At 34.6% G+C, this 14631-nt stretch overlaps 1 protein-coding gene across 7 annotated transcripts in view; it reads left to right on the top strand.

The window, feature by feature from the left end:
- The window catches only part of SYNJ1 (synaptojanin 1), an 83618-nt gene that overhangs the window by 34997 nt on the left and 33990 nt on the right, over positions 1 to 14631 (top strand). For all 7 annotated transcript variants that reach the window (XM_057696950.1, XM_057696946.1, XM_057696944.1 and 4 more), the window contains 6 exons: positions 583 to 752; positions 1510 to 1591; positions 3983 to 4135; positions 6687 to 6852; positions 11375 to 11566; positions 13475 to 13559. In XM_057696950.1, the coding sequence (XP_057552933.1) occupies positions 583 to 752; positions 1510 to 1591; positions 3983 to 4135; positions 6687 to 6852; positions 11375 to 11566; positions 13475 to 13559 (848 nt within the window). The remainder of the gene's footprint in view (positions 1 to 582; positions 753 to 1509; positions 1592 to 3982; positions 4136 to 6686; positions 6853 to 11374; positions 11567 to 13474; positions 13560 to 14631) is intronic.

The following is a 14631-nucleotide window of genomic DNA, read 5'->3' as shown; positions in this document are numbered from 1 at the left end:
TAGAAGACATTTTCTAAAGTTTAAGCTAATGAAGTCCAAAATTAACTTATTTATTTGGCTATTTTGTTTTTAATATTGTTAATAAACAATATTAAATACTTTAGAGAATATTATACTTTAGGTAATGACTTTCTATGGTAAACTTTTAAAACATTTTTATTTATTGAATGAAGGTATAAAAAATTTTTGATGGGCTTTGTCTTAAAAATAAACTTTTATTTTGAGATTCTGTAACAGACATAAACAGTCATATTTTTATGGTAAAAAATGAAAAGCTGATGGTTGGAAATCATTTTTCATTTTCTAAACCAGATGAGAATGTTATTTAAGTTCCCTGATATTAATGACATCATAACCTAATCTCTTAGGGATAATGTATGAGGTTTTAGGAAAAAGATGCCATAAGATATCAGCAAGTAATTTGCCATTTTACTGCCAGTGCAACGAAAGCTTTGTGAGATGAGTAAGATTTCAAGGACCTGCTGAGATTTTCATTTAAAATGTAAAGTTCCACTTATAACATTGTATTGATAAGATCGTTTTTAGTTAACATTTAAATGAATATTTGCATTTTATTTTCAGAGTCATTTGAAAGCTTCTGAACATGCAGCTGATATCCAGATGGTGAATTTTGACTATCATCAAATGGTTAAAGGAGGAAAGGCAGAAAAATTACATAGTGTTCTTAAACCTCAAGTACAAAAGTTTCTGGATTATGGATTTTTTTATTTCGATGGAAGTGAAGTTCAAAGGTTTGACTGCTCTGTTTCTCTTTTCTTTAAATTGGAACTTTGCTATAATTTTATTTAATTAAATAAAACATCTTCCTTTATTATACTTGATTTGAAGCTTGTTTTTCTTTCTTTCTAATAATAGCTTACATTACTGGGCACGTACTGTGGGTCAGGCAATGCACTTAGTCTTTACAAGTATTAATAACAATCGTAGGAATCGGTTCTATTATTACCTTCATTCACATTGAGGAGGTGGTAACGTAAAGCTGTCATCTGCCCCAAGTCACATAACTGGGAAGTGTTAGAGCTCGGATTTACCTGGCCCTGGATCTCATGCTGCTATCTCTGAGGCTATTCCATTTCTCTCGTAAAATTAATGTCTTAATGTTTCTTGCCTCAGTAAGGATTGTTAAATGCAGATAAAAATGAAGGACATGGGTTATTGTCTGCTCTGATACAGAACTATGGGGTTGTAAATCTGAATGTGTGTTCAGCTCCTAACTAGTGGCATAATTAAAAATAAGTAGATGTGGTTGAATAGAGAGATATGTAATAAAAAATGTGTGGCAGAATGTTAACAGTTGTGGAATCTGGGTAGTGGGTATATGGGTGTTCACTGTAGAAGTCTTTTTGTATATTTGAGAATTGTTATACTAGAAAGTTGGGGGGAGAAAGTGGATGCTACATTTTAATCAGCTTAATTTTTCTCAGTTTGTTTTAGCTTTGTTATTTTTTGTTTTAAACTACCTGTTTAATTTCACTGAATTTGCTACAGATGCCAGAGTGGTACAGTTCGAACAAACTGCTTGGATTGTCTTGATAGAACAAATAGTGTGCAGGCATTCCTTGGCTTAGAGGTAAAAAAAATAAATTAAAATATGTGTACGCAACTTGTATCAAATGCCTTCTGCAGTGCTTTTGTAATATTTATGTTTCTCATTAATTACTTTTCACGAAATGAAGTTACGCTAAAGGCATTCTTTACTTCTCTTCTAGTCTTTTTGCCAACATCGCTCTTCATTTAAATGTTTCTTTTATCTGTTCTAAATACTTTCTTTAGGTAGCTTCTGTTTCCCTTTATTGTTCCCTAAATTTCCCTTAAAAAAAAACCCTGCTCTTTACACTATTCCAGTAATTGCCTCTTCTGTCTTTTGGATAAAGAAAAAAAAAATTTGGATATATTTGGCCTTCATTCTCAGTGTTGTCTTTTAAAAGTCTTTTTGGAATTGGGGAGGGAGGATCTGTTTCCACATGTACAACCCTATAGGTTTATATTTTCAACAGAGTCTGATCCAGGGTAGTTTACGTGGCATTTTTCAAATCAGCAGCTACAAAAAACAAAGTGAGATGAAAATGTCATTGTTAGAATAAAAGCAAATGAGAGCCAAATTCTCTACCAAAGTCTCTGTTTAAAAGTTTTTTCCTTTACTGCTTATCTATCAAATTCAGTCTAATTTAGACATAATCTCAACCATTTGACAAACTGTGTAGCAGTGCTGAGATCTCTAAGTCTTGCCTGTTATGCAACAGTTAGATTCATAAAGCTATTGTGGGTCTTCAGTTAGTTCCATAGAAACTCAGCATAGTTCTCAAATACTATGAAAAACAGGAATAGGAAGTAATCGGTTCTTATTTCCTCTAACAGATGATCTTAAATTTGGCCAGAATAGTGGTGCAGTTACTCTGCAACTGAGCAGAGTCTTTCTGTCTCAAAATGAAAGTACAGTGTATAGAATTCTCTACTACAAAAAAGTATTTTTCATGTAACTATGTAAGTTTTACTGCTTTGCCTTTTTTGAAATCTGTCGTTGAGGTTTACTTAGAAAATACAACAGACAAGAAAAGTAAAAGCAGGCATTTGGTCATAGGGATGGAGTTTATCATATGGCTCAGGTTTGTTTTGAGTTCTGTTCTTAAGTGGCTAAAGCCATTCAGTTAAATTCTGAGAGTAAGCTTAGTGAAATACTTGAACATCTTCATTAAAAGTAGAACAAGTGTTAGTTTTCAGAATCTGACTTAGCTGACTACCCACTGTTTGTTATTATGTGTGAGAATACTCCCTAGTATGGCAATTGATTGACTGGTTACAAAATATACTGCTAATAAAGGCAAAACCAAACTACTTGTAGTGAAGACCAGTTTTGCCCAAGTCCTTGAAAGAGGTGCAAATGAGAAAGGAGTTGCTGGAGGCTTATTTTTATTCTCCATGCCGGCAAAGAACAGCTCTGGTATAAGTCTCTAGGTAATGAGATAAACCCAGGATAGGGTTTTTTATGTTATTTTAGTTTTTGGTCCCTCTGTAATTATTAATAATCTCCACTTATAGACAAGAGAAAAGAAAACACAAATGGGAAGGAGTTAAGTAAAAATGCAAGGCATAGACTAGATTCCAAGTAAGAGAAATAGACTGGATAAAGATTATACGCTGCTTTCACTTTGCCAGACTCTATGGCTAAGAGTCCTTCAGAGTAAAGACCAATAACCTTTCTGAACACTTCTACTGTGAAAGAACTGTGGTGGCCCAAAGATGCTATGTTCCCCCTAGTTCTCCCTTATATGCTTTGCTGATACAAATTTCATACATTGAAAGCTGTCGTGACTTTATTCAGAGATATGACTTATTTTTAAATTTTGATAACAGTTCAAGAGCAGCTCTCCTTTTCTCATAATCTCCTGACTTAATTACCCAAACATGTAGAACCAAATCCAAAAATTAAATAAACTTAGTTATTTCTATATATATTTAAATAAACTAGGTAAATGCATTTCTCTGCTCCAGTGCATGCTGTTACATATTGTTCTTTTAGGTGAATAAGATAAACTAGTCTGATTCATAGGGTCATTTTTTTCCTTCTTCTTTTGGCTGTGTGACTTGTGGGAACTTAATTTGCCAACCAGGGATTGAACCTGGGCCCTCGGCAGTGAAAGCGGGGAGTCCTAATCACTGGACTACCAGAGAATTCCCTACAGGACTTTTTAATAAGCTTAATGTCATTTAACCATAAAGAAGTTTTTATTACTACCAGGGAATACTGAGTTATTTGTAGGTTTCATTGATGTGATATTTACTTTAGAAATTGACGTGGTGGGAAATAACACAATTAGCCTAGTAAACTTGGGTTTTCAGAATCCACACTGATGAAGTCCTGTAACTGTAAATTTTTGGTTTGATTCTGGTAGTTCTTAAGAAGTCACATCGTAATGAATGTATTAGTATACTTACAAAAGTTTCTCTTTTGCTATTTTAGATGCTAACTAAACAGTTGGAAGCCCTCGGCTTAGCTGAAAAGCCTCAGTTGGTGACTCGCTTTCAGGAAGTTTTTCGATCAATGTGGTCTGTGAATGGTGATTCAATCAGTAAGATTTATGCAGGAACTGGAGCTCTTGAAGGAAAGGCTAAGGTAAATCTAAATCTATTGTAACATTATAAAAGATCCTCTTTTTCCTTCTTTAGTAAAGCTTTAAATGGACTCTTTTTAATTAATAGTTTGGTTCTTTTAAGGTATCTGTTTTAGAATTCTGTTTTACCATGCTTTTATGTCCTCTTTAACCCTTCCTTCTATAGTGGATACTAATGATTGAATGACTAGTTATTTCCTTAGGTTCGAGGGGTATGTATATGTGACACATTTAGTTGTTTAGTGATAATCCACTAGGCTTGCATATGTATTGCTTACATTTTTTTTAATGATTTTCACTTGCATATCTGTTTTACTTTTCATATTATTTTGATTAAAAATGTATTTTTTTTAAAGCTTTGCTTGTTTGTTTTTGTTTTTGTTTTTGTTTTTTGAGGCTGTGCAGCGCAGCATGCAGGATCTTAGTTCCCTGGTTCAGGTATCGAACCTGGGCCCCCTGTAGTGGAAGCGTGGAGTCCTAACCACTGGACCGCTAGGGAATTCCCCCAAATATGTTTTTCTTTAAAAAAAAAGTCAGGGACTTCCCTGGCGGTCTAGTGGTTAAGATTCAGCACTTCCAAGGCAGGGGGCACAGGTTCAACCCCTGGTTGGGGAACTGAGATACCACATGCCAATGTGGCACGGCCAAAAATTAAAAAAAAATCTTTTTTTAAAGTAAGAAACAAAAGTCCCCCCTCCTCCCAATAAAGAGCTTTATCTCATTTGACTTCGTGTCCCCAGCACTTGACATAGTGTGTATTGCTGGATGGACAAATAAATCAGTGGGCAGTTTATGCAGCACCCACTATGAACCCAGTGCTATTAGGGCTCAAGTTTTTATTCTTTTTCTTATCTTACCTTGAAAAGGAGGCTATCAAAATGTGCAAAAGAAGTGTGAAATATGGGCTTAATTATAAAGTCTGTGCCTCACCATTACTTTTTAATTGCTAGTATTATCTATAGACTGCTTTCTGCTTTAGTGTTTGGCCCTTAATGAGGGACTTTGGGTGCATACTTGAGATATTTTTCATTATTTTATGTACTTAAATATTGACCTTTTATGGCTCCTGGCCTCAGTTGAATTGATTAATATTCTAAATCCCTACAGTTTCTCAAATTATTCCAGGAGTAAAAACAGGGACATTTACCACTTTTATAGTTTCTTATTTAGCCTCTTCAATATAGCAGCTGAAGTTCATCATCTCCAAGTCTTCTTTTAATTTCGAAATCCTCCTCCTCTTCTGTGTCTTGTAAAATGTCACTTCTCTGTTCAGAGGTATTAGCCTTACCTGCAAAGTTCCTTTTGTTCAACACATAGAAATAATTTGTATTGATATTTACAAATATTTACTTCCTAAAAGGTCCCTATTTTTGAAAACCTGAGATTGTTAAACTTTCATTTATTCTTTTTAAATAAAGAACATAATTCTTACTTTTAAACCTGACTCTCTACAACTATTGCTTAAAATATTCTTTTATGCTTTGCCTTTTTGTTTCTGCAGTTGACTAAGACCATCTGTGTACAGAGGTTACATGCATTTTCAGTGGTGTTTTATTTCTAACAAAACAGATATGAAATTTTATGTATTAAATATACTAGTCTGAACTGAACTAAAATCTAACATCTGAACTGCTCTTTCTTTTCCTTTCTCTGGATTCCTTTTGATTAATTGCCTGATAATGTGAATGGTGAGTCTCTTTTCAAATAATGTCATTTGCATATGTTTTATGGAAGGAAATAACATTTTAAGCCTCAAATTCCTGTTATTTCTTTAAGGAATAAAAATTAGATGTTGCAAACTAAAGTTTTTTTTCTAAAAGACAGGAGTTTTTTTTTTTTTTAAACAATCATCAAAATCTGTAAGATTAAAATATCTTTATGGTAACTAAGGTGCCTAGGTAAAATATATGTTCATTAGAAGTTATAATCAGCTCTCTCACTATAGGAATTGGCATATGTTTATTATTTTTATTATTTATATTTACATAGGCAATAAAATAACCTAAAATATACAAACTGTAGTTTACATGTTATAGTCTAGACCTTCATTCTCATATTCAATTTTAGTTTTAACTAACATAAGTTATTTGGGAGCAATTTCAATTTTATTTTCCTGCTATTAGAGTGCTTGAAGTTTTCTGAGAACACGTAAGTTCAGGGTGGCCTCCTTTATCTCCCCGGCTTCTCCCCACCCAGCCCATCCATCCCCAAGTCTAAAAGTTACGATATAAGAATTAATTTCCTTGTCTTGAGTGAGTACATTTCAGTTTATTTTCTTTACAGTAAATTTAAGCTTTTACTGCTCTAAATATCTCTAGTGGATGGAGTTGTGGCACTGAGCTGCTTCTGTCTCTTTGTGCAGAGCTGCTATCCAAAACAGGAAAAGGAATAGTGACATCTTGAGGCATTTTAATGTGATGCTTTGATGCTCAAAATAGAGTGATTAGGTCCTTTTTATTACAGTAAGGTCTTATAAAACTTATTTAAAGTTTCAGAATACCTATTGAATGAAAACAACATAAGATGAAAGTCCGTGCTTTTTTCCCCCAACAGGCTGGAAAGTTAAAAGATGGTGCTCGTTCTGTTAGTAGAACAATTCAGAATAACTTCTTTGACAGCTCCAAGCAAGAGGCCATTGATGTTTTGCTACTGGGAAATACTCTAAATAGTGATTTAGCTGACAAAGCTCGAGCCCTTTTAACTACTGGAAGTTTGCGTGGTATGCGTTCTTACTTTATATTTTACTTTATGTTGTTTATATTCCTTCTAAAAGTCCAAGAGGTAAATGTAAACTTATTTACATAAATGCTTTTTAGATTGAGTTGATTAAAATAGTTTTGAAAGGAATTTCTATCAATGAAACTTTCTAAAATGGCATTCTCCAAAGGGAGTTTATCTCTCCTAAAATGTTTATATCATTAGTGAAATTATTAAGCTATAAACCAAGGCCCATGCATGTTTTCTTTTATAGATCATGGTTGAGGGAGGGAAATGGTTTAAGTATTGCTAACTTTATATAAGGCAGGATTTCACGAAATATTCAGCTAGTACTTTCAGTAGAGTATTCAGTAACCTAATTATGTAGAAAACATTGCTTTATTGAAAAAACCAGTACCTATGTTGGTTATTTTGTTAATCACCACCCCAAAATTTTCTATAACTTGGTCTTATCTTTTAAGTGCTATTGTTTGAATAAGCATTAAATCATATTAATAATTTTAAAATGTTGCTTATTATTGAATACTATCATTCCCAATTTTAATATTTGACATAAATATATATGGCTTTCAGAATGGCTGTTGCTCTTTTACTGTCTTTCATTAAAATCAGAAGAATTTGAGCCCATATCAGTGAGCATGTATTAAACAGTATGATGGGAAGACTCAGTATACATTGTGGAATTTAATAAATTAGCCTTCAATTTCATATTTTTTTCTATTTTATCTTTCCAGCACTCTGAACGCTTTCATTTCTTCTGTTACCTCCCAAACCAAACCTTTCAGTTTTCCCTGTGCCAGTAGGAGAAATTGTTCCTCATCAAATAATGTCCTCGTGGGTTATGACTTGGTTAAATATGTTATCATGGATTCTTTCAGCATTATGCATGGTGCTGAAGGTAGTTAATTACAGTCAGTGCCTCAGGGATCTGTGCCTAGTCTGGGGGACTGAAATCTACTAAAGCCCTGAAAACCAGAATCTGATCTTAGCTACTGCTTTTAACTTCAGGCTTTCTTCCTGGCTTCCAGCAGTAGACACTGACTGATTTCCGTCTTATCACCTGTTTCCACCTGTGCCTACTTTGATATGGAGGCATTAGTCAGCAACAGCTGAAAGTAAGCCATTGAAGGAAAGAGAAGTGAGGGAGCTGAGTAATGCCCAGACTTGATCATTAGTATTTTAGTTTCCTGCACATTTTACTATATGAAAAATGTACCCTTAAAAAAGTACAGTCAGTTTTGCTATAACACTTATGCTGAGGATGGGAATTTGTTCCAGCGTGGATGCTATATCAGAGAACACTTTGAGTATAATGCCAATTCAGCAGACGTTTATGCATGATTTCACTGGTAATAACACTAGGGAAATGCAGAAAGCTGCACCCAGCAGAACTGAGGTGGGTAGAAATATACGATATACATATACATGTGTGTGTATACCTCAGACATCTCTCTCCCTCCATTCACCAGACGTGTGGTGAGCCCCATCCGTCCATACCTAGTGTTACAACTTACCGTGCAAACCCTCTGCACCTAAGAAAAATCCTACGGGGACTCGGTGATGTTCAGAGTTTCACAGTCAGAAGGTTGTAGGCCTGCTTTCCAGGCTGTTGCTGTATGTATGTCTTACGTGTGTGCGTGTGCACATACTTGTGAGGGAGAATGTGAATCTGAAAACCTGGAGGACCTTGAAATATGGGCAATACGGCCCTAACCCACACCTCGCAGTGGTCTCTCCGGGACTCAGCAGCTGATAAGTACAGTCAGCTCACTTACAGCAAAGCATACGCACTGCGACTGTCATTTATTTTTGTCTTTGGTGTCCTATAGCCGTCAGAAAAAGATTCAGTTATCAAACTAAATCAAAAGAAAAAAGTGAGGCGGTCTGAGAATGTTTTGTTATAACACTCTAGATTTCAACTGTAACTTGCTGTTTTACTAACGTTTCTTTGTTTTCTTCTTGATGCACCCATAGTTTCTGAACAGACATTACAGTCAGGTACAGTATAGAAAATCAATCTATAAATAAAAGCAACTTTATTTTTTTTAAAGTTGATGTATATAAAACTGCAAAGAAATGGAAACTTTCCTTTATTTTGCCCTCCAAATCTAGCAGGATAAATTGATACATTGTTTTAATCCGAGAAAAAATTTTAAGTTTGAGAAAACTATTTCATTTGGAAGGAAGTATGCAATGCTCTTTGTATTCCTGTAGCAAATGCTTAATTCCAATTATAATATAGGTCATCTAGTTTCAATTTTACTTTTATATTTCATTGAACAAACACTGTTAGGGTTATATCTTACTCTTTATAGGCTCCTGGAAGAAAACAGCTGTGACTCTTCTGGATTAATGTCCAAGTACTACCTGTGATATTTACGACTACTCAACAGTGCTTCTCACACATAACACTTTAAAAGGCATTGACTCATTTTCTCATACTGTAGGTGAAATATTTTCTGTAACTGTAAGACCTGTACTAAAATACGAGCTGAAATCCTTTAAAAAGCATTAAGATTGCTAACAAACTTAGAAGAGTTAAGTGTGTAAGACCTAAAGGGCATTATTTTTCTTGCCTTTTCTATTCTTAGGAATCTCATGCCTTCATTCTCTGGACAAGATTTATGATCTTGTCTTTAAACTTGAATCCCTGGTGAAAGGAACAAAAGCTAAGCTCTTGTCAGATATTTAGCTGAAAAAGACATCTTTTCTTCCCTTCACTTAAGATTTGGTTTCGCTTGGTTATTGTTCTGAGTGTTTTGAGAAACTATGGGTGATTTTTTTTGAGGATAGAGGAGGGGATCAGTTGGATATATTTTTGAGTTACGTTGTGAAATCCATTTTCTGAAATGGTATGGTATTTAGGGGTGGACATCTGTTTGAACATAGACTCATTTCTTTCTGCACATTAAGGTGCCAACCAGTTAAGAATAAGGAATTTTTTTAAACCTTTCATTCCATTTGTAAACAGACTTCAGTAGCTCACCCAACGTGGCAACGTGTTTTTGTTCACACCATTCATTATTTGTCTTGCTGGATATTTTAAACTGTTAAATCATTATAGTACTTGCATTTTGATGTAGAAAGGACTGTAGAAGCTGTTTTCGTAGCGGTAGCAATGGCAGTGACTTCAATTAGAAAGAGCAGTGAGAATCCGTAGTAATAGAGTGATTCTTTATCCAGGTTCAGTAGGCTTTCAGTTAACCATACCAACAGGCTGGAACAAATAATCCGCGTTCATTACTCCCAGACACCTCTATGCAAGTAATCAAATCAAATAACAAGAGGGCTAGAAATGCGCACGTCTGCCCCTGGGGACAGTGGGGATGTGCTTGTCATCTAAATCATCAGTCCTTTCATGGGATTCACAGGTCAAACTATTTTCATTCCAATCCGAAAATGTTATTTGCCGTTTTCACTCATTCTCTCACAAGGCTGCTCGCTGTATGTACCTTCGTATCCAACAATAATAATGAATATCGTAATAAAATAAGGTCATGTGGTGAAAGGTGAGAATCATTTTGATTTCCCTTTCCTCTTAGTTAACCACCCATTAAGGGCATAGTTTCTGTCTTTAGATTGAAGTCCTATTAAGGTTCTAGTCACTGTAAGTACCAAGGATTTGACTTAACCTAAGTGAAATGTGGTTTAGAAGGAAGAAAGATAGGTGGAAGCCAAAAAAAAAGTAGGCAGGAAAAGGGTTGAGGATGCAAAATATATTGAATATTTATTCATATAACCATTATTTACTGAGTGCCTACTATGTACCAGGCACTCTTCTAGTCACTAGGGATTTTGGAGCAAATAAAATAGACCCACATTTCTGCCCTCATTGGAGCTTGCATTCTTGCAAGGGTCCAGTGGCTGAGCAGTGAGTGAACAGGAATGGGGTGGCAGGTGAGGGCAGAAAGGCAGGGCAAGTTGTTTGGGGCCTTGTAGAACATTGGTAAGGACTTGGTGTCTCCTCTGAGCTGGGAGGCTTCATTCTCCAGCATCTCATTATTGTCCATAATTGGTGTTTTTGTCAGGGAGCCATTATTCATCAAACCACCTGTCAGTAGCTAGAATCCTAAATGTAATCAATCGTTCTTGAATGTTTTTGTTTTGAGGAGAAATAACATATTTTTACTAGCCTCCGAATGAAAGTTATATGAAAGTCAGTTGCTGTATTCCTAAAAGTGTGCAGTCTCTGATTTTGTATATCATACAATAATGTGCCATTTCATGGAAACAGAACTGTTTGTTCTGCATGTTTTTTGTTGCTGCATTAATTTTGTAATAGTTTTTTTTTTACTTGGGTTATTGTAAATGTAGTTGATTTTTTAAAAATTGTGTTAGTTAATTGCATTGTGCTGGGCTCTGTGTTCACGGCTGATCTTTTCTGTGCCTGTGCATGTACCTGATGCTTGTTTGTGGTGATGATGGTAATTGTCCATTCCAGCCATCATTTCTCAGTTAGGAAAATCAATTTTTGTGAATGGTTTAATGCAGCCAAAATTCTGTTGTATTTTGTTTTCAATTAGCCTCTTCTAAAGTTCTAAAGAGCATGTGTGAGAATTTCTACAAGTATTCAAAGCCCAAGAAAATTCGAGTATGTGTGGGCACCTGGAACGTGAATGGTGGGAAGCAGTTTCGCAGCATAGCTTTTAAGAATCAGACCCTCACTGACTGGCTTCTCGATGCACCCAAGTTAGCTGGCATCCAGGAGTTTCAAGGTTGGCATTATTTTATAATACGAATTTAATTAATTAACCTTGACTGTGATTTATTAAACTAGAAAACAAATGTGGCACTTCACAATATGCATTACTTTAATAAAAGAAACTAGGATTTACACATTTGAAGACCAACATTCTCATAGATCAAAGCTGTTCAAATCTTAGGTCTTTTGTATTCCTAGACCTTTATCTACTACTTAATAGGAAAACATGGTAAAATAAAACATCATTTTCTTTGTTATTTGATTCTCAGAAAATGGGATCCGTACATAAATAGATATCTTTAAGGTAACCACACATTTAATAAAAACTAGTCCTGTTTTCAATTCTTTTAACTGATACAAAGCAAGCTTATTTTATGACTGATAATTTTTCAAATCTACTATGTTCCATTTTTCAAATATAATCCTTTATTTGCTAAGATAAGAAATACTGTGGATCATGAGCAGTTTTACAAAACTCGTTTTGACATTTGTTGGCCCTTTAAAGAGTCCTGATTCATCCTTGTAAAATACTTGTCATTCGGTTTGGATACTCTGCCACCAAGCTCTTGATAGCCAGAACCAAGCATTAAGCTGAGGATGCTTATATTAAGATTTTAACTAGAATCATGAATTTGAGGTCTTATTTAAGTCAACTTTAGTTCCTTTTTAAAATGGTACACATTTACCAAGTGTTATTTATGAAGGTGATGTACATAGGAAATACTGTGAGATACAGATTTTCCTTTCTTAGTTACTTTTTATCAGTCATACTTTAAACCCTGGGAATTTCCCTAAGCATTTATTAAAATGCCCCTTTTCATTTACATTGAACCTCACTTAAAATTGTAGTTGTAGTAGTAATAATAACAGTGATAAAATAACAGCTAACACTACAAGTCTAAGTGCTTTACTTCTATTTATTTAATCCTTATAACAGACCTAATGCACAGTCACTATTATTATTCCAATTTCACTGATGAGGAAACTGAGACACAATAAGAGAAGTCACCTGCCCAGGGTCATGCAGCTAGTAGTGACAAACCCAGGATTAGAACTCAGGCAGTTTGGTTCTAGAGTTGTGCGATTGCATTTTGTGAAGTTGGGCAAGTTGCTTAGGTTCTCCAAAGCCTCAGTTTCCTGTCTGTAAATAAAAGGCAAATATAATCTGTCACATAAGGTGTGTAGTAAATGAGAAGATTTGTATATAACAAATAAGCTTTGCGCATAATAGCAGTCAATAAATATTTTTATTTTTTTATTTCTAAGTATTCATCATTTGTAAGCTTTTTCTCTAACTGTTTGTCCCCATTTCTGAATGCTTGGTCCACCCACAGTACCCTGGGGTGCCTTATCTAAAGCAGCTCTGTTCTGTTTTGGTCTCATCAGCCATTAGAGAGCTAATGGCTAGAACAGAGGGGTTGGTCTGAATCCCTGACTCTTCTCATTTTCCTAGATTGCTGCCATCTAGGAATTTTCAAATTTAAGTGTAAAAATCCTTCTCAGCTGTTTTCTCTAGTTTGAGTTAGTTACTGAACCACTTTATTGTTTGTTCCCTTTCTGAAAAATTTCTTTACTTCTCCATTTTGAGGCACTTTAGCCTTTGAGAAGTGGCTTGTTTCCCTTCTGTCCATGGTACAAACTTTAGCAAGAGTTCTTGCAAAATTATTTCTGAAAGGACTTAAGGATCTTCAAGAATAACAGCCTTGAAGAAGCAAACTTAGGTCACCTAAATAGAAAGTGAATTGAAAGTAATTTTGTTCCCCTCATGGGTTTTTGCCTTTACTTTGAATTTGGTTAAACTTGAAACACAAAAATGGACTTTTATGAGATCTGATGTTGATCTTAGTTGTTTTGGGGGTAGGAGAGTTGCCATTTGACCAAGGACATATTTTAAAAGCCTTTCTTGGATGCTTAATTGTAGATAAAAGAAGTAAACCAACTGATATATTTGCAATTGGTTTTGAGGAAATGGTAGAGTTGAATGCTGGAAACATTGTAAATGCAAGGTAAGCCAGCCAGGTAACACACAGGGAAACTTTCTAGTTGACAGACTGGGGGGGGGCACAGGTAACTAAGTGCTTGTTACAAGGATAAATTGAGATAATATATGTAAAGATGCTTTTTAAATCGTAAAATTGCGGTTCTCAAACTTTTTGATTTCATGTCTTTCTACACTCTTAAAAATATTGAAAATCTTAACGAACTTATTTTTGTGAGTTTTCTCTCTTGATATGTATCACATAAGAAATTAAAAATGAAAATTTTAAAGCAGTTAATCATTTAAAAATAATAATAAATTCATTACGAGTTAACATAAGGAACACTTTTTTTCCTGAGAAGTAACAATTTTCCAAAACAAAAATTTACTGAGAAGGATGGCATTGATTGATAGTTTTGCAAATCTCTTTAGAATCTGGCTTGAGACAGCTGGATTCTCACATCTACTTCTGCATTAGTCTGTTGCAATATGTTGTTTTGATTGAAATATATGAAGAAAATCACGTAATTATGTAGTTGGAAACTGAAATATCTTAATAGCCTTTTCACATCATCTCTTCTCTGATACTGCTAAACAGTTTCTTAAAGGTTGGTTGCAGTGTGGAATCTGAAACCATAGCAATGAACTTTTTGTGCTCAATTGTATTAAAACATTGGTCTGTCTTTTACCCTTGCATGATTTTGAAACATCATGTGTTGGTTATTTGGAACATATTAGTTCACTGAATTATGTAGATCTTCCAAATTTTGACACATTTCATTATACAATACTAAACATCATATTGTTAATTTCGTCACTGATCTCATCTGCAAATTCTTCAAGTATGTGGAAGCTGTCAAGATCAGAATAGCAAGCAGATACATGTTTATCAAGATTCTCATTTTTGCTTGAAAACATCAATTTTATCATTGGAAATAAATACTATTTTTTTTTCCTTGAAAACACAGACTTGGTTGAAAAAATGTTTGCCAAATAATCTAAATCTGAATAGCCATAGTTTCTCACTAGTTCTTTCTAGTATTCTGTGAAAAAAGTGGCATTTCAGCTCTGAACTCAAACTATCAGGTGCTTTTCTCTGA

Source organism: Hippopotamus amphibius, chromosome 10, assembly GCF_030028045.1.
Source record: "Hippopotamus amphibius kiboko isolate mHipAmp2 chromosome 10, mHipAmp2.hap2, whole genome shotgun sequence".
Classification (NCBI taxonomy): domain Eukaryota; kingdom Metazoa; phylum Chordata; class Mammalia; order Artiodactyla; family Hippopotamidae; genus Hippopotamus; species Hippopotamus amphibius.
Note: the sequence above shows the minus strand (reverse complement) of the source record. Positions and strands in the feature narration are given on the sequence as shown.